General features: G+C 47.4%; 1 protein-coding gene across 1 annotated transcript; it reads left to right on the forward strand.

Annotated features, from left to right (window-relative positions):
- The first annotated feature begins 598 nt into the window (after window positions 1-598).
- Window positions 599-21,108, forward strand: LOC138661839 (zinc finger FYVE domain-containing protein 1-like). The gene is made up of 11 exons (XM_069746781.1): window positions 599-779; window positions 4,748-5,252; window positions 5,347-5,564; window positions 6,121-6,227; window positions 15,245-15,353; window positions 15,537-15,634; window positions 16,725-16,842; window positions 18,484-18,654; window positions 18,828-19,005; window positions 19,536-19,643; window positions 20,705-21,108. Exons 1-11 carry the CDS (start codon window positions 651-653, stop codon window positions 20,935-20,937), a joined length of 1,974 nt encoding a protein of 657 aa, XP_069602882.1. The 5' UTR covers window positions 599-650; the 3' UTR covers window positions 20,938-21,108.
- The last annotated feature ends 4,315 nt before the right edge of the window (window positions 21,109-25,423 follow it).

Here is a 25,423-nt window from a genome sequence, read left to right on the forward strand (position 1 = left end):
AAAATTGAATATAAACTAGACATCAATTTATTTGGAGGCTTAAATTAATCTGAACCTCAACTAAAGTAAGTAAAAAAAATTTTTTTTCCTGCATTAAACAAACCCTTATACAGCCATGTCAGGAAAATAATAAAAGTTATAGCTTCTAAAATGCAAAGCTGTAAAAATGTAAAAAAAAAAAAATTTTTAAATAAAAAATTAAATAAAATTGGCCTGTCATCAAGACCTTTTCAGGCCTGGTCATGAAGGCGTTAAATGCAGTCATACTCCATCTGTCTGCAACCTGCAAAAAATACCTGTCATCCAGAAAACTGTCTCCCTAGCGCCCCCTAGTGCCTGGATGCAATCTCCAGTATTAATAGTCACTTTATATAAACCCAATTATTTATAAATAAAGCAGAGCGCAGTTGATGGCTCATATATGGTCATATAGTTATTATTCTGCAGAAATATTCAGTCTTTGGAGGATTTATGATGAAGATCCACAAGGAACAAGACAGACGGCTGGAGCTTCCAGCACCACGTGAGCACAGGTCCGTGCAGTACTGCAGCTCGGCCGCTGGGTGGCACTGCAAATCTCCGCTATGTTTTGTAAACATTGAAAGTGAAAGTCCCCGGTGCAATGTGATGTGTGCGGGCCGCGCCAGGTAATGGTCGCCTCTGTCCCGGCCTGGACCATGTCTGCCGTTCTCCCGGAGCATCCCCTGTCCATAAAGAGTGACCAGGCTGAGAAAGAGGACGGCAGCATCCTACTGGTGGACGACAACGAGAACTTGCAGGTAGGAGGAGACTGCAGTGTGAACGTGGGGTAGAGATACATAGAGGCCACAGGGCAGATAACAACGGCAGTCACAAGACCAGCGCCCCTTATACCTGCCCCAGGGGCCTTATTCTTGTCCCAGAGCCCCTGTACCTGCCCCAGAGGTCTCTATACCTGCCCCATAGGCCTTATTCCTTCCCCAGAGGCCCCTATACTTGCCCCAGAGCCCCTTGTACCTGCCCCAGGGGCCTTATTCCTGTCCCAGAGGCACCTGTACCTGCCCCAGAGCCCCTGATACCTCCCCCAGGGGCCTTATTATTGTCCCAGAGGCCTCTGTACCTGCCCCAGAGCCAATGATATCTGTCCCAGAGGCCCCTGATACCTGCCCCAGAGGCCCCTGATACCTGCCCCAGAGGCCCCTGATACCTGCCCCAGAGGCCCCTGATACCTGCCCCAGAGTCTTCTGTACCTGCCCCAGAGTCTTCTGTACCTGCCCCAGAGTCTTCTGTACCTGCCCCAGAGTCTTCTGTACCTGCCCCAGAGTCTTCTGTACCTGCCCCAGAGGCCCCTGATACCTGCCCCATAGGCCTCTGTACCTGCCCCAGAGGCCCCTGATACCTGCCCCAGAGGCCCCTGATACCTGCCCCAGAGGCCCCTGATACCTGCCCTAGAGGCCCCTGATACCTGCCCCAGAGGCCCCTGATACCTGCCCCAGAGGCCCCTGATACCTGCCCCAGAGGCCCCTGATACCTGCCCCAGAGTCTTCTGTACCTGCCCCAGAGTCTTCTGTACCTGCCCCAGAGTCTTCTGTACCTGCCCCAGAGTCTTCGGTACCTGCCCCAGAGGCCCCTGATACCTGCCCCAGAGGCCCCTGATACCTGCCCTAGAGGCCCCTGATACCTGCCCCAGAGGCCCCTGATACCTGCCCCAGAGTCTTCTGTACCTGCCCCAGAGTCTTCGGTACCTGCCCCAGAGTCTTCGGTACCTGCCCCAGAGGCCCCTGATACCTGCCCCAGAGGTCTCTGTACCTGCCCCAGAGGTCTCTATACCTGCCCCAGAGGTCTCTGTACCTGCCCCAGAGGTCTCTATACCTGTCCCAGAGGTCTCTATACCTGCCCCAGAGGTCTCTATACCTGCCCCAGAGGTCTCTGTACCTGCCCCAGAGGTCTCTATACCTGTCCCAGAGGTCTCTATACCTGCCCCAGAGGTCTCTATACCTGCCCCAGAGGTCTCTGTACCTGCCCCAGAGGTCTCTGTACCTGTCCCAGAGGTCTCTGTACCTGCCCCAGAGGTCTCTGTACCTGCCCCAGAGGTCTCTACCTGTCCCAGAGGTCTCTATACCTGCCCCAGAGGTCTCTATACCTGCCCCAGAGGTCTCTGTACCTGCCCCAGAGGTCTCTATACCTGTCCCAGAGGTCTCTATACCTGCCCCAGAGGTCTCTATACCTGCCCCAGAGGTCTCTGTACCTGCCCCAGAGGTCTCTGTACCTGTCCCAGAGGTCTCTGTACCTGCCCCAGAGGTCTCTGTACCTGTCCCAGAGGTCTCTGTACCTGTCCCAGAGGTCTCTGTACCTGTCCCAGAGGTCTCTGTACCTGCCCCAGAGGTCTCTACCTGTCCCAGAGGTCTCTGTACCTGTCCCAGAGGTCTCTGTACCTGTCCCAGAGGTCTCTGTACCTGCCCCAGAGGTCTCTATACCTGCCCCAGAGGTCTCTATACCTGCCCCAGAGGTCTCTGTACCTGTCCCAGAGGTCTCTGTACCTGTCCCAGAGGTCTCTGTACCTGTCCCAGAGGTCTCTGTACCTGTCCCAGAGGTCTCTGTACCTGTCCCAGAGGTCTCTGTACCTGTCCCAGAGGTCTCTGTACCTGTCCCAGAGGTCTCTGTACCTGTCCCAGAGGTCTCTATACCTGCCCCAGAGGTCTCTGTACCTGTCCCAGCGGTCCCTGCACCTGTCCGAGAAATCTCTGTATCCTTCCCAGAGACTCCTGTACCTGCCCCAGAGGTCTTTATACCTATCCTAGAGGCCCCCTGTACCTGCCCAAGAGGCCTCTGTACCCGCCACTTTGCCGCCTGTATCACAGTGCAACTTGCAAAATAGATCACAAAACAACAAAACCCTAAAATTTTCCAAAATGATGTTTTTTTTATTACACCTCAAATTTAATTAATAACTGTTTTTAGATTAAGGGGCTGTGCAGATCTTCGATATTGATGCCCTATCCTATCATCAGTATGAGCTCGCCGGTTCGACCTCTAGCGCTCCCACCACCGATCCGCTGTGCGCTGTGTACGGAGCCAACAGTGCGGCCAAAGGGGGCTGTGCCCTGAATCGTGACCTCGTGGGCAGTAAACTGCTCCCCCTGGTGGTAGCTGCAGGCAGGATTTTAGCATTTACAGCTCTGCGGGGGATTTGCAGGTCTGTTATCGAAAAGCAGAAATCAGACCCCTGTAATGTTAGATGGAGAAAATGGGTCAGTGAAAAACGGTGAGAAACCTGTAAGTGTGTCATTAAGAATTTAGGACAGGCTTCTCTTTGTTCTTGTCTGATTATAGCTCACAATTAGAGTTTTGGGTATTTTTATTCTTGTGACTCATGTTGCCTGATCCTGGGGGAATCCATTTAGGGTTAGCGAATATCCCAGAGAGGACATACACTGATTAATTAATAAAGATACCAAGAGATTATGGTAGCTTCTCCGACCCAGAAACTAGATTGTAAGGGGCCCGGACAGAAAGGACGCCCAAACTCGCTGATATCCGGTAGGGCTATCTAAGGGAGATGGCGCCCAATTCTCCCAAGTTATGTTCCTGGAGACGAGGATTGGGCATGTTGAGTTTTATTTTTTCCCTAAATGCCACAATTTTAAAAAGAAACCAAACTGAGCTTCACTCACCCTCCCTGGGTCCAGCACTGAGTGTCTGTTATTGTCTGCAGCGTTGACATCACGTGGACAGCGCTGCAGCCAGTCAGTGACCTCAGCGGTTCGTGCCGTCAACTCTGGGAGATCTGCTGAGCTTGCTGATTGTCTGCAGTTCTGTCAACCTGACAATACCAGGCACCCGGAGCAGCAGTGGAGATTCCACATTAAGGTACCGTCACATTTAGCGGCGCTGCAGCGATATAGACAACGATCCCGATCTCTGCAGCGTCGCTGTGTGGTCGCTGGAGAGCTGTCACACAGAGCTCTCCAGCGACCAACTATGCGAAGTCCCCTGGTAGCCAGGGTAAACATCGGGTTACTAAGCGCAGGGCCGCGCTTAGTAACCCGATGTTTACCCTGGTTACCAGCATAAACGTAAAAAAAAAAAAACACTACATACTTACATTCCGGTGTCTGTCCCCCCGGCGTTCTGCTTCTCTCCACTGACTGTGAGCGCCAGCCGGAAAGCAGAGCGGTGACGTCACCGCTGTGCTCTGCTTTCCGGCCGGCCGGCGCTCACAGTGCAGAGAAGCAGAACGCCGGGGGGACAAGCACCGGAATGTAAGTATGTAGTGTTTTTTTGTTTTTTTTTACGTTTACGCTGGTAACCAGGGTAAACATTGGGTTACTAAGCGCGGCCCTGCGCTTAGTAACCCGATGTTTACCCTGGTTACCAGTGAAGACATCGCTGAATCGGCGTCTCACACGCCGATTCAGAGATGTCTGCGGGAGTCCAGCAACGAAATAAAGTTCTGGACTTTCTGCGCCGACCAACGATGGCACAGCAGGATCCTGATCACTGCTGCGTGTCAAACACAACGATATCGCTAGCCAGGACGCTGCAACGTCACGGATCGCTAGCGATATCGTTCAGTGTGAAGGTACCTTTAGTGTTATAAAGGGCACAAGGCTGGTGGGGGCTTTGTCGAACTTGAAGAGCGCCTCTGTCATCGATAGATCTGAAGCACTACCTGTAACGGTACTCGGATCCATCCCCAGGACGTCTGCTGCTGTCTCCTGTAATATAAGTGCAATGTTCTGATTTGTATTTATTTTTTTGCATTAAGGTGAAAGATGTGTCAGACCTCATTACCAAACTTGGCTGTAGACCACCAGAGCCTGTAAAAGTTCTCAGTATTTTTGGCAACACTGGAGATGGAAAATCCCACACTCTCAACCATATGTTTTTTGGGGGTCTGGAGGTCTTCAGAACGTCCCCTTCTCAGGACTCGTGCACCATCGGTGTGTGGGCTGCATACTACCCGGCCTTGTCTCTGGTCCTGCTGGACACGGAAGGTCTTCTTGGGGCCACTGATAAACAGAACCAGAGGCTTCGTCTTCTTCTGAAGGTCCTCGCGGTGTCCGACCTGGTGATATACAGAACACGGGCGGAGAGGTTACACAATGATATGTTCCAGTTTCTTGGAAACGCTTCCAAGGCTTACCTGAAGTTCTTTACCCCGGAGCTGAAGGCCTTGTCGAGTCGCTGCGGTCTGGAAGTCACTTTGTCCAGTCTTGGACCCGCTCTTCTTATTTTCCATGAGACGTTACGGACAAATCTGCTAGGTCATGGTGAGAAGGTTTTGGGTTTTGTTTTTTTATACTGGAGATAAACTACTTCTAGCAATAGCGATGACTTTATACATATCTACATTGTTTTCCACAGGCAGCAAAGTGCATGGACAGGCGGAGACCGACCTTCTCAAGAGATTCCATGAACTGGGGACCCCTCCAGAAGCCTTCAGCTCCATCCAGTATGTGGGAGCAAAGACTGTGGTTCCTCCCACTGATTTCTCCCAATTAAAGGAAATCGTCAAGAAGCAGGTGTTGGATACATCGACCCGTTCATCCCGACCACTGGCCCACGTATTCACAGCCTTGCAGGTACGATGTGGGAATGATGCTTGTAAGTTCCAACATGATGCAGTCACCATTAATTTTAGGGTAGGTCCTCCTGGGCAACTATTTATTTTTAAAGCATCCAAAATGAAAGCAGCATAGTCTTAAGTGAAAATCAACCTTTTGTGTTTACAGCTCCCCTGCAGAGCTATGGGCATATTGATTGGTGGTACTCCGGTTATTAGGTAAGGTCAGTAGTCTGTGGCCGATGGACAGGAAGCTCGCCAATCTCTTACCTTCATGGCTCCCCCAGCGCGGCATATATATTAGCCGGTGCATTGTCTTCTGTGCGACACGCTACAATGATGACGTCGTACCAGCTCTCACTTATCAAAAATCATACAAGGGCATCCTGGAGGGTAAGAGAATCGCCAGATTCCTCTCTAGCGGCTGCAGAATACTGACCTGGCCAAATGACCAGAGTCCCGCAAATCGATCCAACCCTCTTAGAGGATCCACATATGTTGGGCATTAATGACACGTTTTGTGGCTATGTCCAGGATGGTAATGCTAGTGTAATGGCTGTGTGTTTCCCTTGCAGAGTCTGAGCGAGCGTTTCTCCGGGGACATTCCAGATGAGCAGGTTCATATCACCTCTTTCTTCCCAGACGAATACTTCACATGCTCATTGCGTTGTCTGAGCTGCCGGTAATTCTATACATCAGCTAGGAATTGTATATATATTTATTACAAGACAGATTAGACAGTGATGTTCCTGCTGTGTGTGAATATGCAGTAGTGAATGGAGCCATTCACATGTCTGTGATCTTCTGCAAACTGAGCGATCTGCACAAAATTGCGGCGAGATGTCTGATTTTAATCCAAGTGTCTGATCAAAATCAGCCTTGCAAGTCCGTGGGAAAATTGGATTGCACTCACATGGCATTCCCAGCGTATCCAGTTTAAAATACTAACACTGACCTACAAAGCCATCCATAACCTTTCTCCTCCGTATATTTCCACACTAATCTCTCAATATCTTCCCTCACGTAATCTCCGGTCCTGCCAAGACCTCCTTCTCTCCTCCACACTTATTCGCTCCTCACCCAATCGCCTCCAAGACTTCTCCCGAATATCCCCCATGCTCTGGAATTCAGTGCCCCAACACGTCCGGTTATCCACTACTTTTGGATCCTTCAAAAGAAACCTGAAAACCCACCTCTTCAAGGAAGCTTACAGCCTGTAATGACCACACAGCCACCTCAACACCATCAGGGCTACTGCAACCCTCGACCTACTGTCTCCTTCCCCATAATCCTGTAGAATGTAAGCCCGCAAGGGCAGGGTCCTCGCCCCTCTGTACCAGTCTGTCATTGTTAGTTTTGTTTACTGTACGTGATATTTGTATTTTGATGTAACCCCTTCTCATGTACAGCACCATGGAATTAATGGTGCTATATAAATAATAATAATAGAGTGCAGTCCAATTTTCACGGACTTTTAGATAAGAAACGAATAGAGAAACTTTTTTTCTCCTTCGCCACATTGGGGGACACAGAACCATGGGTGTATGCTGCTGTCACTAGGAGGCTGACTCTTAAGTTGAGACAAAAAAAGTTCGCTCCTCCCCTGCAGTATACACCCTCCTGCTGGCTTCCAGAGACCCAGTTCAAGCTTAGTGTCCGTAGGAGGCACACTGGGTCTGCTATTCAGACCAGAACTTTTCGGATTTTCTACCTTTTTTATTCCTTTTGGACGAAGGGGCGACGGAACCTTTCAAGGCTCCAATCTCCCTGAACCAACAACAGGTGAGCACAGAGAGTGTTACCTCTCTGTATCCTCTCCTGCGACGTGGGATGCCACTGCCTGAGCTGATTTTAGGGGCGACGGGCCCCTATAAGGGCACCGATCTCCCCCCTCTCTATCAGACGAGCACTGGAGTGGTACCTCCAGTATCCTCTTCTGCAGCCAGGCCATATTGCCAGACATTTTGCCCTGCCCACCAGTTTTTACCCTCGGCTGTTCAGAGGCACTTTCCATCGTGGCGTCCGTGCAGCCCCCAGTGCATCACCACTGTAAAGCGGATGATGGAAGGAGGCGGACGGTTCCTCTCCAACCCCCTTTCAGGGGATGGTGGATGGAGGCTACCCAACCCTGCACCGTCCTAACTACCCCGGGCACAGCTCTGACCTGCTGAACCATCCCCTTCATATCGGGGTAAGTGCACCGGGAGGGGTCGTTCTTTTGGTGGCATACGAGGGCTCCATAGCTGCAGGGTCCCCACAGAGTTCCGCGGCACATTTCCCGGCGGTCCGCGGGTGCGCGAAGGCCGAAGCCATATATTTAGTCCCCGGCTTCAGCCTTGTGTAGGCCGCATCCCGGTAAGCTCCGCCCACCACTCGCATCATTTCGATGGCTCCGCCCCCAGTCCTGGCGCTTCTCGCTCCTTACGAGACTACTTCCCAGCTCTCGGCAGCCATCTTTTTTCCCACTGCAAGCAGCTCTGCCGCCCTCTGCACGTGTCGCCCTGGATGCCGGTTTACTCAGCGCCATCATCTTTAGATTGCGGGACACAGGACCTGGGTAAGGAGACTGCACTAGGTGCTTCCCTGCAGCTTTACCCCACATCGCTAGCAGTGTTTTTTCTCTTATATTGGGGTACATCATGTCGCAGTCAAAGGCTAAAAAGACTACAAAGGTACTACCTTTTTCACTGCGTGTACCACCTGCCAGGCTCCTTGGCCTCAAAGCTCCCCTCTCTGCTCAGCCTGTGATACCCAATGTGCCCAAGAGCCCTCTGCCGCTACCGACTCCAGTGTATCTAGCCCCCCTGAGTGGTCCGCGTCACTGTCACAATCCATGGCTTCGTTGGCTAAAGCGATTGAATCCCTTCATGACCCCTCTGGGGAGCGGGGCACTCGTCTACCTCGGTTAAGAGACCCCTCCATTATATGGGAATCATTGGCCAGCAGGGGCCGCTCTCACCTGAAGGAGGTACGGACATCCAAAAAACGGATCCGCACTACCTCTCCTGAGCATTCACCACGCCATTCAGCCTCTGGTAGCTCCACTTCTCACTCACCCTCTCCAGGGGTTGGCAGCGATCATGACTTTTGAGTATGAGTCTGAGGCATCCTTGGACCCGGATTCTCCGGAGTTTTAAGCGATTGTGGATTCCCTCATTGAAGCTGCCAATCATGCGCTAAAGGTTAATGATGACCCTAATTCGGTTCCGGATCGTGCAGTTTCTTTTACAAGAACCAAGCGATCCCATAGGGTGTTCGCCTCTCATCCGGACTTTTTGGAGATAGTCAGGCGACACAGGGAGTGACCGGATAAGCTCTTTACGGGCAAAAAGACCCTGGGAATGAAGTATCCCTTTTCCGCAGATCTTGTCAAAGATTGAACGGAACCTCCACTAGTAGATCCTCCGGCATCGCGTTTGGCTACCAAAACGCTTTTGTCTGTACCTGATGGTTCTTCAATTAAAAATCCCACAGAACGCCAAATAGATTCCATGGCTCGCTCAGTGTGTAAGGCCTCAGGTTCCTCGCTATTCCCTTCCTTCGCTGCGGCATGGGTCGCAAAAGCAATGGTTTTCTGGGCCGATGCCCTTGCAAAATCCATTCAGGACCAGGCTCTTCTGTCTGATCTCACCAAACAAATCGCTATGGCTGGAGACTATGATGTACGCATCTTTAGACGCAGCAGACTGTGCGGCAATTACATAGTAACATAGTAACATAGTTAGTAAGGCCGAAAAAAGACATTTGTCCATCCAGTTCAGCCTATATTCCATCATAATAAATACCCAGATCTACGTCCTTCTACAGAACCTAATAATTGTATGATACAATATTGTTCTGCTCCAGGAAGACATCCAGGCCTCTCTTGAACCCCTCGACTGAGTTCGCCATCACTTGCTGCCTCAAACGCCGTCACCATTAGAAGAGCACTATGGCTTAGAGAGTGGCGTGCGGATTCTTCTTCTAAAAAGTCCCTGATTTCTCTGCCTTTTCAGAGCGGACGTCTGTTTGGAGAAAAACTAGACCAGCTTATTTCTGATGCTACAGGAGGGAAAAGCAAATTCCTCCTGCTGCACAGGCCTAAAACTGCTTTTCCTCGTCAGCAACATTTTCGCTTTCGGCCCTTTCTGGTCCTCCTCCACAGCCTCGTCCAGATCAGAACGTTCTCCACGTACAGACAGAGACTCTCGGCCCTCATACTGCCAAATCAGTCCTGGCGAGGTAAGCCTAGGCAACCCAGAACTAGGGGATCCAGGCCCTCCAGATTTCCTTCACAATGACTCGGGGAGTCTTCCGGTCGACACCACCAAAGTAGGCGGACGCCTGCTTCTCTTTCAACAGGTCTGGCTTTCCGTCATTCACGACGAGTGGGTCAGAGACCTGGTGTCTTCAGGTTACAAAATAGAATTCTCCACCTCCCCTCCAGCACGGTTTTTTCCCACTCGTCTTCCAAGATCAGGAGCTCAGTCTCGCACGCTTTACCGTGCCATTGAGTCTCTCCGCCAAAGCGGGGTCATTGTTCCGGTTCCAGAACACGAGAGATTCAGAGGTTTTTACTCAAACCTCTTCTTCGTTCCAAAAAAGGACGGGACGGTGCGCCCTATTTTGGATCTAAAGCTCCTAAACAAATATGTAAAGGTCCGGCATTTCAGGACGGAATCCCTCCGGTCAGTCATCTCCTCAATGGAGAGAGGAGAATTTTTAGCATCAATACACATCAAAGATGCTTATCTCCATATCCCAGTCTTCCCGCCACATCAAAGGTTCCTGCGTTTTGCCATCCAGGACGACCATTTTCAATTCACGCCCTTACCCTTCGGCCTTGCCACCGCGCCCAGGGTATTCACAAAGGTCATGGCGGCAGTCATGGCCATTCTTCATTCCCGAGGAGTGGTCGTGTTGCCATACTTAGGACGGACCTTTGATCAGGAGGTCGTCTATCAGGCCTGCGAAGCAAGCGTCCGCATTTCCTTGGATACCCTTTCACGCCTGGGCTGGCTAATCAACTTGGACAAGTCCTCCCCCATTCCATCCCGACGAATCTCATTCCTAAGCATGATCCTGGACACGTCCAAGGGGCTGGTCCTACTTCCTCGGTCCAAGGACCAAGCGCTTCAACAGGGAACCCGGACACTTTGTCGTCTTTTCCCTCATTCCATTTGTTTTGCCATGAGGATCCTGGGGAGAACGGTGGCCGCAATGGAAGCGGTTCCCTTCGCCCAACTGCATCTCCGTCCCTTACAACAGGCTCTACTGGAAAATTGAGACAGGAGTCCCTTATCCCTCAATCGGCCATGTCCTCTGCCCCCGCGGATCAGGCAAGCGCTCAAATGGTGGACTTTGGAGTCATCTCTCACCCAGGGAATGTCTTTTCTCCCAATTCACTGCCTGGTGGTAACTACCGACGCCAGTCTCCTCGGTTAGGGAGCAGTATTTCGCCACCACACTGCCCAGGGACGTTGGACGATTCGAGAGTCGAGACTTCCGATAAACATTTTGGAGATTCGAGTGATCAGATTTGCCCTGAGACATTTCCACTTCCTCCTCGCGTGTCACCCAATTCGGATTCAATCAGACAACGTCACAGCTGTGGCATACATAAACCATCAGGGGGGTACCCGCAGCAGGGCGGCGATGCAGGAAGTCTCTCACATTCTCCGCTGGGCCGAGCACAACCACTCCACCATTTCTGCAGTGCACATTCCAGGCGTCGAGAACTGGGCGGCGGATTTTCTCAGCCGTCAGAGTCTCGCCTCGGGAGAGTGGGAACTCCATCCGGAGGTCTTCCAGCAGATTTGTCTTCTCTGGGGGACTCCGGACGTGGATCTGATGGCGTCCAGACTGAACGCAAAGGTTCTCAACTTCATAGCGCCGTCTCAGGATCATCAAGCCATCGGGGTTGATGCACTGATATTCCCATGGCATCAGCTCCATCTCCCGTACGTGTTTCCTCCGCTTCCTTTACTACCTAAGGTAATCCAGAAAATCAAGATGGAGGGGGTTCCTTTGATCCTAGTCGCCCCGGATTGGCCACGTCGCTCGTGGTACGCAGAGCTCATTCAACTCGTATCCGACGTTCTCTGGCGGCTACCAGATCGCCCAGATTTGCTTCGCCAAGGGCCGATCTACCACCAGAGCTCAGAGGCTGTTATGATGCGGTGGTTTAGGTGCAACATGGAACGAGCTCTAAAGGAAGTGGTAACTGTACTGACCGCAGTCCCTAAGCTCAACACAACACTAGAAGTAGCCGTGGAATGCTCCTAACTCTCCCTAGGCACCTCGTCACCGCCTAAGAGCTAACTACCCCTAAAGATAGAAGCAGGAAAACTATCTTGCCTCAGAGAAAATCGCCAAAGGATAGATTAGCCCCCCACAAATAATGACTGTGAGTGGAGAGGGAAAAGACATACACAGAATGAAACCAGGATGAGCACAGGAGGCCAGTCTAACTTGATAGATAGGACAGGATGGAATACTGTGCGGTCAGTATAAAACACTACAAAAATCCACGCAGAGTTTACTAAAAATCTCCACACCAGACTAAAGGTGTGGAGGGTAAATCTGCTTCCCAGAGCTTCCAGCAAGACAGAATTAATTCATACTGATAACGCTGGACAAACATAGAAGCACAGAACGGATAAGTCCACAATCTGTGAACAGAAAAGAGCAAGCAAAAACTTAGCTTTGCTGAACTGGTCAGGATAACAGGGAACTCCAAAGAGATGTGAATCCAACCAGGAACCATTTACAAGTGGCACTGGCTGAAGGACAGAGCCAGGCATAACTAGCCGAGCAGAAAAGACGATCAGTGGAAGCAGCTGAAGACAGCTAACTCCAAGGAGCAGCCATACCACTTGAAACCACAAGAGGGAGCCCAAGAGCAGAACTCACAAAAGTGCCACTTACAACCACCGGAGGGAGCCCAAGAGCGGAATTCACAACAAGAGGCCCTACGTTTAACGGTGTGGCTGTTGAAACCTGGATCCTAACTCAAGCCGGTTTCTCCCAGCAAGTCATTGCCACCATGATTAGCGCTCGCAAGATGTCTTCCGCTCGCATTTATCACCGCACCTGGAAAGCCTTCTTCTCATGGTGCAGGCTCCGTGGACGTCGTCCTCTCGCCTTTTCTATTTCCTCCATTCTGGAATTTCTCCAGTCCAGCTTGGATTCCGGTCTGGCGCTCAGTTCTCTCAAGGGTCAGATTTCGGCATTATCCGTGTTGTTCCAACATAGGATTGCTGCTAACCTGCAGGTCAGGACGTTCGTTCAGGGGGTCTCTCACATGGTACCCCCTATAGAATGCCGTTAAAGACTTGGTATCTCAATTTGGTTCTGAGTGTTTTTCAGGAGTCCCCTTTTGAACCTCTGCAGGACGTCTTGCTGATTGTCCTCTCCTGGAAGGTCGCCTTCATTGTGGCAGTAACCTTGCCGGGCGCCCTTCCTTTCCTTCCACCAAGATAAAGTAGGCCTACGTCCATCTCCGTCTTTTCTTCTCAAGGTGGTTTCATCCTTCCACCTTAATGAAGATATCGTTCTTCCCTCCTTTTGCCCACAGACAAGACATAGGGTTGAAAAGGCCCTTCACACATTGGACGTGGTAAGGGCCCTCAGGAGGTACGTTTCTAGGACTGCCCCCTTCCGCAAGTCTGACTCCCTCTTTGTGCTCCCAGAGGGTCACAGAAAGGGTTTAGCCGCTTCTAAAGCCACGATAGCCAGATGGATCCGATCAGCTATTCAAGAATCTCATCGGATCGGGGCAGACCTATCCCAGCGGGGATTAGGGCACACTCAACTCGGTCGGTGGGTGCTTCCTGGGCCATTCGGCACCAGCCGTCGGCAGAGCAGGTTTGCAAGGCCGCAGCATGGTCCAGCCTGCTTACCTTCACGAAGCACTACAATGTCCACACTAAATCTTCTGCGGATGCAGCCCTTGGCAGACGTGTTCTGCAAGCGGCCGTTGCGCATTTATAGTCAGTTGGTACACGGAGTTATTGGGTTATATTGTTTCCCACCCAGGGACTGCTTTGGGACGTCATGGTTCTGTGTCCCCCAATGTGGCGAAGGAAAAATAGGGATTTTTGTGTACTCACCGTAAAATCCTTTTCTCCGAGCCACTCATTGGGGGACACAGCTCCCACCCCGTTAGCCTTATGGCTTGTTTTCTTTTTGGCTCTTTGCTTACTCTGTCATGTTGTACTCTATTATTATGTTATATGTTGTTAATAATCTCCTACTGCTTTTACACTGGGTCTCTGGAAGCTAGCATGAGGCTGTATACTGCAGGGGAGGAGCTAACTTTTTTTGTCTCAACTTAGTGTCAGCCTCCTAGTGACAGCAGCATAACACCCATGGATCTGTGTTCCCCAATGAGTGGCTCGGAGAAAACGATGTTACGGTGAGTACACAAAAATCCCTTTTTTTTTTTTTTTTTTTTTCACGTAGAAGAAAAAGTGATGCAGATCGGACCAAAGTGTGGGAAAACCATGATGAAACTGTCAGTTTTTCTCGTATGTGAACCCTGAGATGGCCTAAGGGAGAGATGGCCATCTGATCTGTATAAGGGGCTCTACAGGGCAAGGCGGGGGTCATGGTATAAGTTTGCAAGATGTAAATTAAATTAGTTTATCATACTCTTAATGCTTATACAAGACTAGATGGTGGCCCGATTCTAACGCATCGGGTATTCTAGAATATGCATGTCCACGTAGTATATTGCCCAGCCACGTAGTATATTGCCCAGCCACGTAGTATATTGCCCAGCCACGTAGTATATTGCCCAGCCACGTAGTATATTGCCCAGTCACGTAGTACGGTATATTGCCCAGCCACGTAGTATATTGCCCAGCCACATAGTATATAGCAGAGCCACGTAGTATATTGCCCAGCACAGAGCCACGTAGTATAGAGACTTTAAAAAAAAATAAACATATACTCACCGATAGCCTGTTGAAGTCGTGCTATACTCACCATCCGCCGCCTTTCTCGCTCCTCGCCACGCTCCCTGGATCGCTCCATTGCAAGTGGCAGATTGTGGTCCCAGGGCTGGTGTGAGCAGGACCTATGATGTCGCGGTCACATGACCGTGACGTCACGGCAAGTCCTTGTCGCACACCAGCCCTGGGACGGGACCGGAAACTGCCGCTTGCAATGGAGCGGTCCCGGGAGCGTGGCGAGGAGCGAGAAAGGCGGCGGAGGGTGAGTATAGCAGGTTTTTGTTTTTTTTTAATTATTTTTAACATGACATATTTTTACTATTGATGCTGCCTAGGCAGCATCAATAGTAAATAGTTGGGGACACACAGGGTTAGTGGCAGCGGTAACGGAGTGCGTTACACCGTGGGCTGTTACCGCTGCCATTAACCCTGTGTGAGCGGTGAGTGGAGGGGATTATGGAGTGGGAGCCGGGCAGTGAGTGCAGGTGAGTAGGGGAGGGACTAATAGGACTGTGCCCGTCGCTGATTGGTCACGGCAGCCATGACAGGCAGCTGCCGAGACCAATCAGCGAACGAATAACCGTGACAGAAGGACAGACAGACGGAAGTGACCCTTAGACAATTATGTATATAGATACCACGCTGTCCTATTCTGCCCGCGGACACGGAAGCTGCTGTTCTGATTAGTGAGACAAAACAATTAAATATCTGGAGTATCAGCTCTGCCTCCTCCATTAATTGCAAACATATTATTTCTAACCCCCAGGTCTCGATGCAAGAACAGAATGAACCATCTGAAGGACGGCGTTCTCCACCAAGCAGATAGTTTGTGTCATTACGCCCATGAATATGACAACAAAGTTCTAATATGTAAGGTGAGTGGGCAAGATACAGAAAAGTGTGGGAGGCGCGGAGGATAGTGGTCTCTGTCTGCTCAGTAGGACGTAGGAGCTTTGGGTTTATGGGATCGAGCTGTACAGAAACGTAGTAAAAGTCGCTATAGGACAGATCTATGGAATGGGAATAAGTGTTTGTAAATTCTGTTTTCCTTCCCATAGCGATGTTATGAGAATGGACGAGAGATGCTGGTCATCCCGAGGACTGTGGCGTCCACAGACAGCCCCTGGTTGGGTTTGGCAAAGTACGCCTGGTCTGGGTACGTCGGCTTATTTTATTTTTTATTATTATTATTATTCTTACATTGCTTGTTTTTAAAGTGTTATTCCCATCTTTTTATAGGAGTATTTTTGGATAGTGCTTATAAATACAAGCAGTTTTGCAATTTACTGCTAATTAAAATCTTCTGCCGTTCTTGAGATATTAAGACTTTTTTTCTTTTACATACAGCTCGTTCCCCTGGGGACCGTCCACCGCTGGTAGACAGCAGAACACTGTGCTTACAAGCTCTTTTCTATTGAACGTGTAACCCCTGTTTTGAGACTGGCCAGGATTGCTGGAGTGTGATGTTACATCCTCATCCTGCTCATGATGTTGCCTCCTAATCCTGGCCAGCTTCAACGCTGTGCTTACAAGATAGCCAGCGGTGGTGGTCGGTCTCCTAGGGCAGGGGTCCCCAACTCCAGTCCTCAAGGCCCACCAACATGTCATGTTTTCAGGATTTCCTTAGTCTTGCCCAGGTAATAATTGCATCACCTGTGCAATGCAAAGGAAATCCTGAAAACATGACCTGTTGGTGGGCCTTGAGGACTGGAGTTGGGGACCCCTGTCCTAGGGTACAAGCTGTAAACAAAACTGGTAATATCGCAAGAACGTCTGAAAATTTTAATAAGCAGTAAATTGCAAAAGTGCTTGTATTTATAAGCTCTATCCAACAATACCTATATATGAAGATGGGAATAATCCTGTAATATCCCAGGGAATGGAGCTGGATAATAGAAAATAAGGCGACCTCTCCCATGCTTGCCATTTTTAAAGATTTGTAATTTCATCCCAGCACTATATAGTATCACAATAACACTCCCTGTGGAGGCCAAATAATAATGCAATACAAATAATACCGCCATACACCACTAAATGATACAGGTTGATTTTTGCTTGAAATGCTCAGTTAGCTATACCCTAAAACCATCCCCGAAAAGGAAGCTCACCAAGCTAAGTTTTTTGTTTTTTTTTAATTAATTTGCTACCCTAAAATTCTGTGCTAACACTGCAAATCATTCCTTTTGAGCATGTGAAACGCGCCATGTAGAAATACTGATGTTTTTTACGATAATTCTCTTTCCCAGGTACGTCCTTGAATGCAGAGTGTGTGGGATAATTTATCGCAGTCGCCAGTATTGGTATGGAAATCGCGAGCCGGATGGATCAGTCGTTCGACAGGAGGTTCGCCACGTCTGGTCCGAGGTGCTCGCAATATATTGCTTATTTTATGTGCATATAACAGAAGAGTCGAGTTTAACCTCCTCCTGACACAGGTTGTGTATCTACTAGCTCCGATCACTGGGGTTAAACCATTTTAAATAAAAAAATGTACAAGTTCTCTTCCATGTGCGCGAGAAATACTGATGGATTAAAGTAGCAACAAACTAAGGGCTCACGTCGCCACCGCCATCATTGTACTCCCCAAAAAAACCATCTGCGCTTTAACGGAAATGGTCATTTTCACTACATACTGAAATATTGCAGCATATAGTGCAAACGATCGCAGGTTCGCATCCCGCAGGGGTAAAATGTAACAAAAAAAGAAATAAAACAAATATTTGAAGAAGAAAATATTTTTATAAATAAATGTTTAAACTGCCCTCCTTTTTTTTTCCAAAATCAAAAATATAGAACTAAAAACAATATTTGATATCGTCGCATCTGCAAAAATTCAACAAACCTATAGGATACACCAAGTAAAGCAAAAAATAAATCGCAACACCAGAATTGCCATTTTTCAGTCGTCTCGTCTCTGCAATAAAAAGGCGACCAAAACATTGCTTTACAAAATGGTATGAATTAAAATTACATAAAGAAAAGCCCCTCTCTTCCTCCTCCTCCTCCTCCTAATATATTGCAGTCGTTCTATTATATAGCACTGTGGACTTACAATTAGTCTTTTCCATTAGGTCTATTACATCACGTGATTAAAAACTGACTAGCTGAATCCTTCTAAGCTCTATGCAGAAACAGGAGGTCAATTTTCTCTGTATGAATCATCAGTCACTGCAAAAGTCCCTGATAGGGGGGAGGAGGGAGCAGCTCAGTCAGGAGTTGAAGAAGGGAATTATACATGCAAGGACAAGAGACTTCCTGTTTCTGCAGAGAAAAGAGAAGAATTATCTGGGTAGAAAGGCAAAATGAGCAATTGTAAGTACACAGTTCTATGTAATAATGATTGCAATATAATAAGAGGATAAAAACGATTATGGGAGGAGGAGGAGTGCTTCTTTAAGGGTTCTCGAGGGTGCATTGGAGAGCAGGGGAGTCCAAAATGGCGAATGTCTCTGCTTCAATCTACGGTATCTCACTGAGCTGAGAGCTTTCCAATATGACCTTAAAGGCATTGTGTAGGTGCAACTGTTTATCATGTACGTGTCTTAAAGGGGTTGTCTCCTTTTACAAAATTTAAGTTTCTCTGATACAGTTTGTTTTAAAGAAGCAAACATTTATTTACTCACCCTCCCCAGGTCCAGCACTGAGATCCACCGCTACTCCTGGGTTTTTCCTGCAGCACTGATGTTTCTTCGGCAGCCAATTACAGAGCTCAACTGCTCTGCCCATGTAGACGTAATATCCCACTCAGTGATTGGCTGCCAACGAGAAGTCAACGCTGCAGCCAATACCAGACACAAGGAGCAGCAGCGGTGGAGAATCATCGACGGACCTGGGGAAGGTGTGTAAAGCGCACTGGTTTTTTTTTTTTTATAACAAAATGCTTCAAGATTTTGTAAAAAGGGACCAACCTTGAATGCAGTGGAGGGCGATTAGTGTCGTATACTTGTCAATTAAAATACACCATGAGAATGTGTTTCACTGCAGCGTGTGAATATCTCCCTACAGAGCGACTCTTGCTCCCTGGACCAACACAATGCGGCTCAGCGGGTGCTGGACGGGGTTACCCTGGTCATACAGTCTGTGAACGAGTACAGTTCTGGGCCCACCCGTGCCGTCACCTCCTGGGTGACTGACCGCGTGGCTCCTACTTATTGGCGCCCCAATGCTGAGATTACGGTAAGATTAAGAGCATATTTGACACCAGTACGGGCCGCCTTTGGCCGCACACAGACCATATTGTTAGTTCTTGGTCTGTAATCTGACTTTTGCCTAATATTCACATGTTGCCTGAGCTCTTTATCTGCTAATGAAAATATTTCTCCCTTCCATATTTTTCTATGCGACTAAAGGAGTGTCACGGATGCAAGAAGGTCTTCCAAACATCTGAGCAGAAGCACCACTGCCGAAGGTGTGGAGAAGGCTTCTGCCATACCTGCTCCAATCATAAGATGCCTGTTCCTGAGCGAGGCTGGGGTCCGTCACCTGTGCGAGTCTGTAAGAAGTGTCACAGTAAAGGGCCTGGGAAAGGTAAGAGGCAGAATGATGATGCCGAGAGGTGCACGTCCTGGGAGAACAGCTGTCCTGGAGAATTACAACGCCAGGACATTTGTACCGAACAGCATAAAAACAATGGTGGAATTGTCGGATGGGTCCTTTCTTCACCAGTTTTCCCCCCCATTTGGATTACTATGTGTTTTCCCCGTTTCTTTGTTTTGTTACATGGAAAAGTGAATGGTGTAAATCAAAGCTACAACTTGTAATGGAAAAATATAAAAGTCCTGGCTGTTGGAAAAAGGGGAGATAAAAAACGGAAGCGTGAAAAGGAAAAATCGCCCGATCCTTTCTAAGGGTTACAGTGACTTTGAGATATGAAAAGGAGCAACGTTCCACAGCGGAATGTCATTTATTTGTTCTTTCCCTCGGGTTATTTTGTATTAAATCTTCCCCCCCCCCCGTGTGGCCCATAATTGTGTATTTGTTTTTCTGTGGGATCAAACATAGTCTGAAATCTATGTGACATTTTGTAACTTTGTTTTTCTTTGTTGTTGTCACCACAGTTCAGCAGTCGCTGGAGGATGATGGGAGTAATCTCTTACCTCGTAAAGTGACCGAGATGGCTCAAAGCTCCCTGAACATGGTGTCATCTGTCATAGAATATCCTCTGTGTAATGTTCTTTTGCTTTTTTTTTTTATATATATATTTTAGTGTGATTTCATTATATTTTTAAAACGATACAAAGATATTGACATCTTCAGCAGCGTTTTTTTTTGTTTACCGAAATGCAACAGGGCTTGATAACAAGCTCCCAGCTGCCTAACTGCGGGAAGCCAGCACCCTGTTGACAGGGCAGCCCGGAATAAGAACTGCTCTGTTGACGTGGAACAGCTGAATCGCCGGCAGGGCCGGTCAGTGACCGTGCTGAGTTAACGCCTTGTAGAACAGGCAGGTAGTTGCCTCTTTTAACAACTACCTGCCTGTTAGTTTTATAGGCTCACAGTAAAAATAAACAAACATATAATAGTCCTGGGCAACCCCTTTAATTGGGAATCTGTCAGTGATCTCATCTAACCAGTGAGTTTATAACCATTGTGAGTTTATAACTCTTCTCTGCTGTTTTTTTTTGTTTTTGTTTTTTTAGTCGAAAGTTCTTTTCAACTTTCATGTGGTCATAAGAAGGAAAATAAGAGTTATGATCTCTCTTGTTAGAATGAGCTTACAGACAGATTCTCAGTTAACTCATTCTGCAGCCGGCAATAAACGGTGCAATCCAGAGGCTACAGAAGACGGATGGCGCGATTATTTTTAATGAAACCCAATTGCAAAAGCTATTTTTATTTTTAAAAAATACACGCATTTAAATAAAATAAAATGGTCTTCTAAAGATGTCCATGTCTTTTGTCAGCCCACAGCTATTCTTCCTCATACACACTCGTTATGTCCAAGCATAACACGGATTTAACACAGTGTATGAGTTCTGCCTGAAGTTTTCCTCTAAGGGGTATGTTCACACAGGGGTTTTTTGCAGCCGGTGTTGGTAGGAAAACGCTGTGTTCACCTTTTTTTTTTTTTTTTTTTTTTTTCTTTAATATGCGTTTTCTTTGTAGTGTTTTTTTTTTTTTTTCTTTTAAGGGGTTATCCAGGATTGCTACAATATGTCTGCCTCTTTTCTTACTGAGGAGAAGATTTGTCTTGAATTCAGCTCATTGGGTTTTCTCTTATTTCCAGATTTTGTGAAGGAAGCCGCTCGCCCCAGCTACTGGGTATCGGACCAAGAGATCACCCACTGCCACGGATGCAAAAAAGTCTTCATGCCTAACATGTCAAGACATCACTGTCGGGCTTGTGGCCAGGGTTTCTGCCACGTTTGCTCTGATTTCCAGCGGCCGGTTCCTTCTCGTGGGTGGTATCATCCTGTCCGAGTGTGCCAGACTTGTAACGTTAAAAAGGGTGAACTGTAAAATGTGCCCTCTGTGTCTTACATCCATTATGGCGGCCGATGGCCACTAGAAGATTATCTACTAATGTCTGAACTAATCATAGTGGATAGTCGAAGATCGCCCGCTCTGGCACTAGCTTATTACCACTAATCAAAGTGGCTCTTGCACCTTTAAAAAAAAAAAAAATAGAAATCATCTCAACTCTGTCAGGAATATTAATATGATGTTTAGGACTGGAAACGGGTTTTCTTAAATACTCCCCCCTACCCTGAACACCTTCCGTGTATCATCTTTATCCACTAAGTAGTCCAACTTATAGTAAACCCTTAAATATAAGCACTGACCACCTATGCAATTGGGGGGGGGGGAGGTACAGGTAGGCGTTAGAGCATGCGTTTTATGACTATCCCAAAAAGCATAGTATACCTGGATGTCTTCCTGGAGCAGAACAATATTGTATCATACAATTATTAGGTTCTGTAGAAGGACGTAGATCTGGGTATTTATTATGATGGAATATAGGCTGAACTGGATGGACAAATGTCTTTTTTCGGCCTTACTAACTATGTTACTATGTTACTATGTTACCGGAGCGTTAGAGGGAGGCCCAGCCCTGGTCGGTCCCAACCTTCATAGGACTACCCTCTCTAAAGAACAGTAGTTTGAGAAGGAGGGGAAACAAACACCCAACCCCTTGTGTCCTGGGTGGCAAAACTCAGCACCATAATGGGGTCCTGAATACCAATTACCAGGGGGGCAGCAACAGGGAGGAAAATGGAAAGATGACGTTCAGCACTACCTGGGGTCCACGGGGTGGCAGATGTCTATGCATGACCTACAAGGATCCATCACTAATTAATTATACTCCTCCTCGGATCCTTGATCTACATAGTTTTATCAGTGTCTGACAATCATTATTTCTTAAAAATCGCAGCTCAGGTTCTCATTTGTATAAAGTCTATGTCAGCTCATCCTCTTCATACAGAAAATTAGAGAGAAAATGGTTTTCCAAGCTCAGAACCAAGTTTTTTTGACATGTTAGCACTTTATATAGGATTACATTGTAAACCTGATTAATCCAAAATAGAAACGAGCATGAATTATTATATAGGTGTAAGAGATCTCAAACTCATTACCTTTTTAAATAAAACTCTTCAATGTACTCTTCAGAAACCAGGGATTCAAGCTTCAGGAGGCTAATTTGCATATTCCAGGTGCCTTCTGGGAGAAGCGAAGTCTCCCTAAGCTAGAAGATCGTTGGGTACAGCCGGGACCAGCTGCTTCGAAAGCATCACCAAACCAGGGATTCAAGCTTCAGGAGGCTAATTTGCATATTCCAGGTGCCTTCTGGGAGAAGCGAAGTCTCCCTAAGCTAGAAGATCGTTGGGTACAGCCGGGACCAGCTGCTTCGAAAGCATCACCAAACCAGGGATTCAAGCTTCAGGAGGCTAATTTGCATATTCCAGGTGCCTTCTGGGAGAAGCGAAGTCTCCCTAAGCTAGAAGATCGTTGGGTACAGCCGGGACCAGCTGCTTCGAAAGCATCACCAAACCAGGGATTCAAGCTTCAGTAGGCTAATTTGCATATTCCAGGTGCCTTCTGGGAGAAGCGAAGTCTCCCTAAGCTAGAAGATCGTTGGGTACAGCCGGGACCAGCTGCTTCGAAAGCATCACCAAACCAAAAATTTTTGCCTGTAGGACATTATTGCAAGAGAGCTTGGCTGAGTAGATTACACAAGAAGGAAAACACACAGCAAGTCAGCAGGATCTAGGAGCAACATGGCAGATGTGACAACCTACATGGTGAGCTGCAGCATGTGCTACATGTTCACAGATCGACCAGAAGAAGAATCCAATTTCACCTGTCAGAAGTGTAGACTAGTGGCCCTTTTAGAAGAAAAGGTGCGGGGTCTGGAAGAAAGAATAGCAACTTTGAAACTCATCAAAGAGAATGAAGACTTTCTAGACAGAACAGAAGCATCTCTACTGGTCACAGAAGGTGAAAAAAGTGTCAGAGAACCTCCAAAAGCAGATGAGTGGAAGCATGTGACCAAAAGAAGCAAGAAGACCATGGAGAAATCACCAACCACACAACTGAAGAACCGATATCAAATCTTTGTAGAGGATGAAGATGGCACACCTAAGAATGAAGCAATACCAGCAAGCAAAAAAGAAAAGGGCACACAGCAACAAGTGACAGCAAAAAGTACAGCCAAGAAGCAACGAAGAGTGGTGGTGGTGGGAGACTCACTACTGAGAGGCACCGAAGCAGCCATCTGCAGACCGGACATAACTGCAAGAGAAGTATGCTGCCTTCCAGGTGCGATGATCAAGGATGTGACCGATAGGATACCAAAGCTCTTCAGCTCCAAGGACGTCCACCCATTTCTTCTGATACATGTTGGCACCAATGATACGGCAAGGAAGGACCTACCGACAATCTGCAAGGACTTTGAAGAGTTGGGGAAGAAAGTAAAGGAACTGGATGCACAGGTAGTTTTTTCTTCTATCCTTCCAGTAGACGGGCATGGCACCAGGAGATGGAACAGGATCCTTGATGCAAACAACTGGCTAAGACGATGGTGCAGACAACAAGGATTTGGATTCCTGGACCACGGTGTGAATTACTTGTACGATGGACTCCTCGCCAGAGACGGACTACACCTCAACAAACCTGGGAAACACACATTCGCCAGAAGACTCGCTACACTCATCAGGAGGGCGTTAAACTAGAAGAAGAGGGGACGGGAAGAAAAACATTAGACTCGAACAAAGACGACCCAGGAAAACATACTCAGAAGGGAGGTAAGAACATTTCTAAAACAATCCACAGTGAGGAGATTGGAACAAAACAAAATCCTCTAAACTGCATGCTCGCAAACACCAGAAGCCTGACAAACAAGATGGAAGAACTAGAAGCAGAAATATCTACAGGTAACTTTGACATAGTGGGAATAACCGAGACATGGTTAGATGAAAGCTATGACTGGGCAGTTAACTTACAGGGTTACAGTCTGTTTAGAAAGGATCGTAAAAATCGGAGAGGAGGAGGGGTTTGTCTCTATGTAAAGTCTTGTCTAAAGTCCACTTTAAGGGAGGATATTAGCGAAGGAAATGAGGATGTCGAGTCCATATGGGTCGAAATTCATGGAGGGAAAAATGGTAACAAAATTCTCATTGGGGTCTGTTACAAACCCCCAAATATAACAGAAAGCATGGAAAGTCTACTTCTAAAGCAGATAGATGAAGCTGCAACCCATAATGAGGTCCTGGTTATGGGGGACTTTAACTACCCGGATATTAACTGGGAAACAGAAACCTGTGAAACCCATAAAGGCAACAGGTTTCTGCTAATAACCAAGAAAAATTATCTTTCACAATTGGTGCAGAATCCAACCAGAGGAGCAGCACTTTTAGACCTAATACTATCTAATAGACCTGACAGAATAACAAATCTGCAGGTGGTCGGGCATCTAGGAAATAGCGACCACAATATTGTACAGTTTCACCTGTCTTTCACTAGGGGGACTTGTCAGGGAGTCACAAAAACATTGAACTTTAGGAAGGCAAAGTTTGAACAGCTTAGAGATGCCCTTAATCTGGTAGACTGGGACAATATCCTCAGAAATGAGAATACAGATAATAAATGGGAAATGTTTAAGAACATCCTAAATAGGCAGTGTAAGCGGTTTATACCTTGTGGGAATAAAAGGACTAGAAATAGGAAAAACCCAATGTGGCTAAACAAAGAAGTAAGACAGGCAATTAACAGTAAAAAGAAAGCATTTGCACTACTAAAGCAGGATGGCACCATTGAAGCTCTAAAAAACTATAGGGAGAAAAATACTTTATCTAAAAAACTAATTAAAGCTGCCAAAAAGGAAACAGAGAAGCACATTGCTAAGGAGAGTAAAACTAATCCCAAACTGTTCTTCAACTATATCAATAGTAAAAGAATAAAAACTGAAAATGTAGGCCCCTTAAAAAATAGTGAGGAAAGAATGGTTGTAGATGACGAGGAAAAAGCTAACATATTAAACACCTTCTTCTCCACGGTATTCACGGTGGAAAATGAAATGCTAGGTGAAATCCCAAGAAACAATGAAAACCCTATATTAAGGGTCACCAATCTAACCCAAGAAGAGGTGCGAAACCGGCTAAATAAGATTAAAATAGATAAATCTCCGGGTCCGGATGGCATACACCCACGAGTACTAAGAGAACTAAGTAATGTAATAGATAAACCATTATTTCTTATTTTTAGTGACTCTATAGCGACAGGGTCTGTTCCGCAGGACTGGCGCATAGCAAATGTGGTGCCAATATTCAAAAAGGGCTCTAAAAGTGAACCTGGAAATTATAGGCCAGTAAGTCTAACCTCTATTGTTGGTAAAATATTTGAAGGGTTTCTGAGGGATGTTATTCTGGATTATCTCAATGAGAATAACTGTTTAACTCCATATCAGCATGGGTTTATGAGAAATCGCTCCTGTCAAACCAATCTAATC

Source organism: Ranitomeya imitator, chromosome 2 (assembly GCF_032444005.1).
Source record: "Ranitomeya imitator isolate aRanImi1 chromosome 2, aRanImi1.pri, whole genome shotgun sequence".
NCBI classification, from domain to species: domain Eukaryota; kingdom Metazoa; phylum Chordata; class Amphibia; order Anura; family Dendrobatidae; genus Ranitomeya; species Ranitomeya imitator.

What these genes read in the sequence shown, in the direction of transcription:
- LOC138661839 (XM_069746781.1), top strand. Translation starts at nt 651, where the DNA reads ATGGTCGCCTCTGTCCCGGCCTGGACCATGTCTGCCGTTCTCCCGGAG. An exon ending in ACGACAACGAGAACTTGCAG is followed by an intron (nt 780 to 4,747) that starts GTAGGAGGAGAC and finishes TTTTGCATTAAG; the next exon opens with GTGAAAGATGTGTCAGACCT. An exon ending in TGTCATAGAATATCCTCTGT is followed by an intron (nt 19,644 to 20,704) that starts GTAATGTTCTTT and finishes TCTTATTTCCAG; the next exon opens with ATTTTGTGAAGGAAGCCGCT.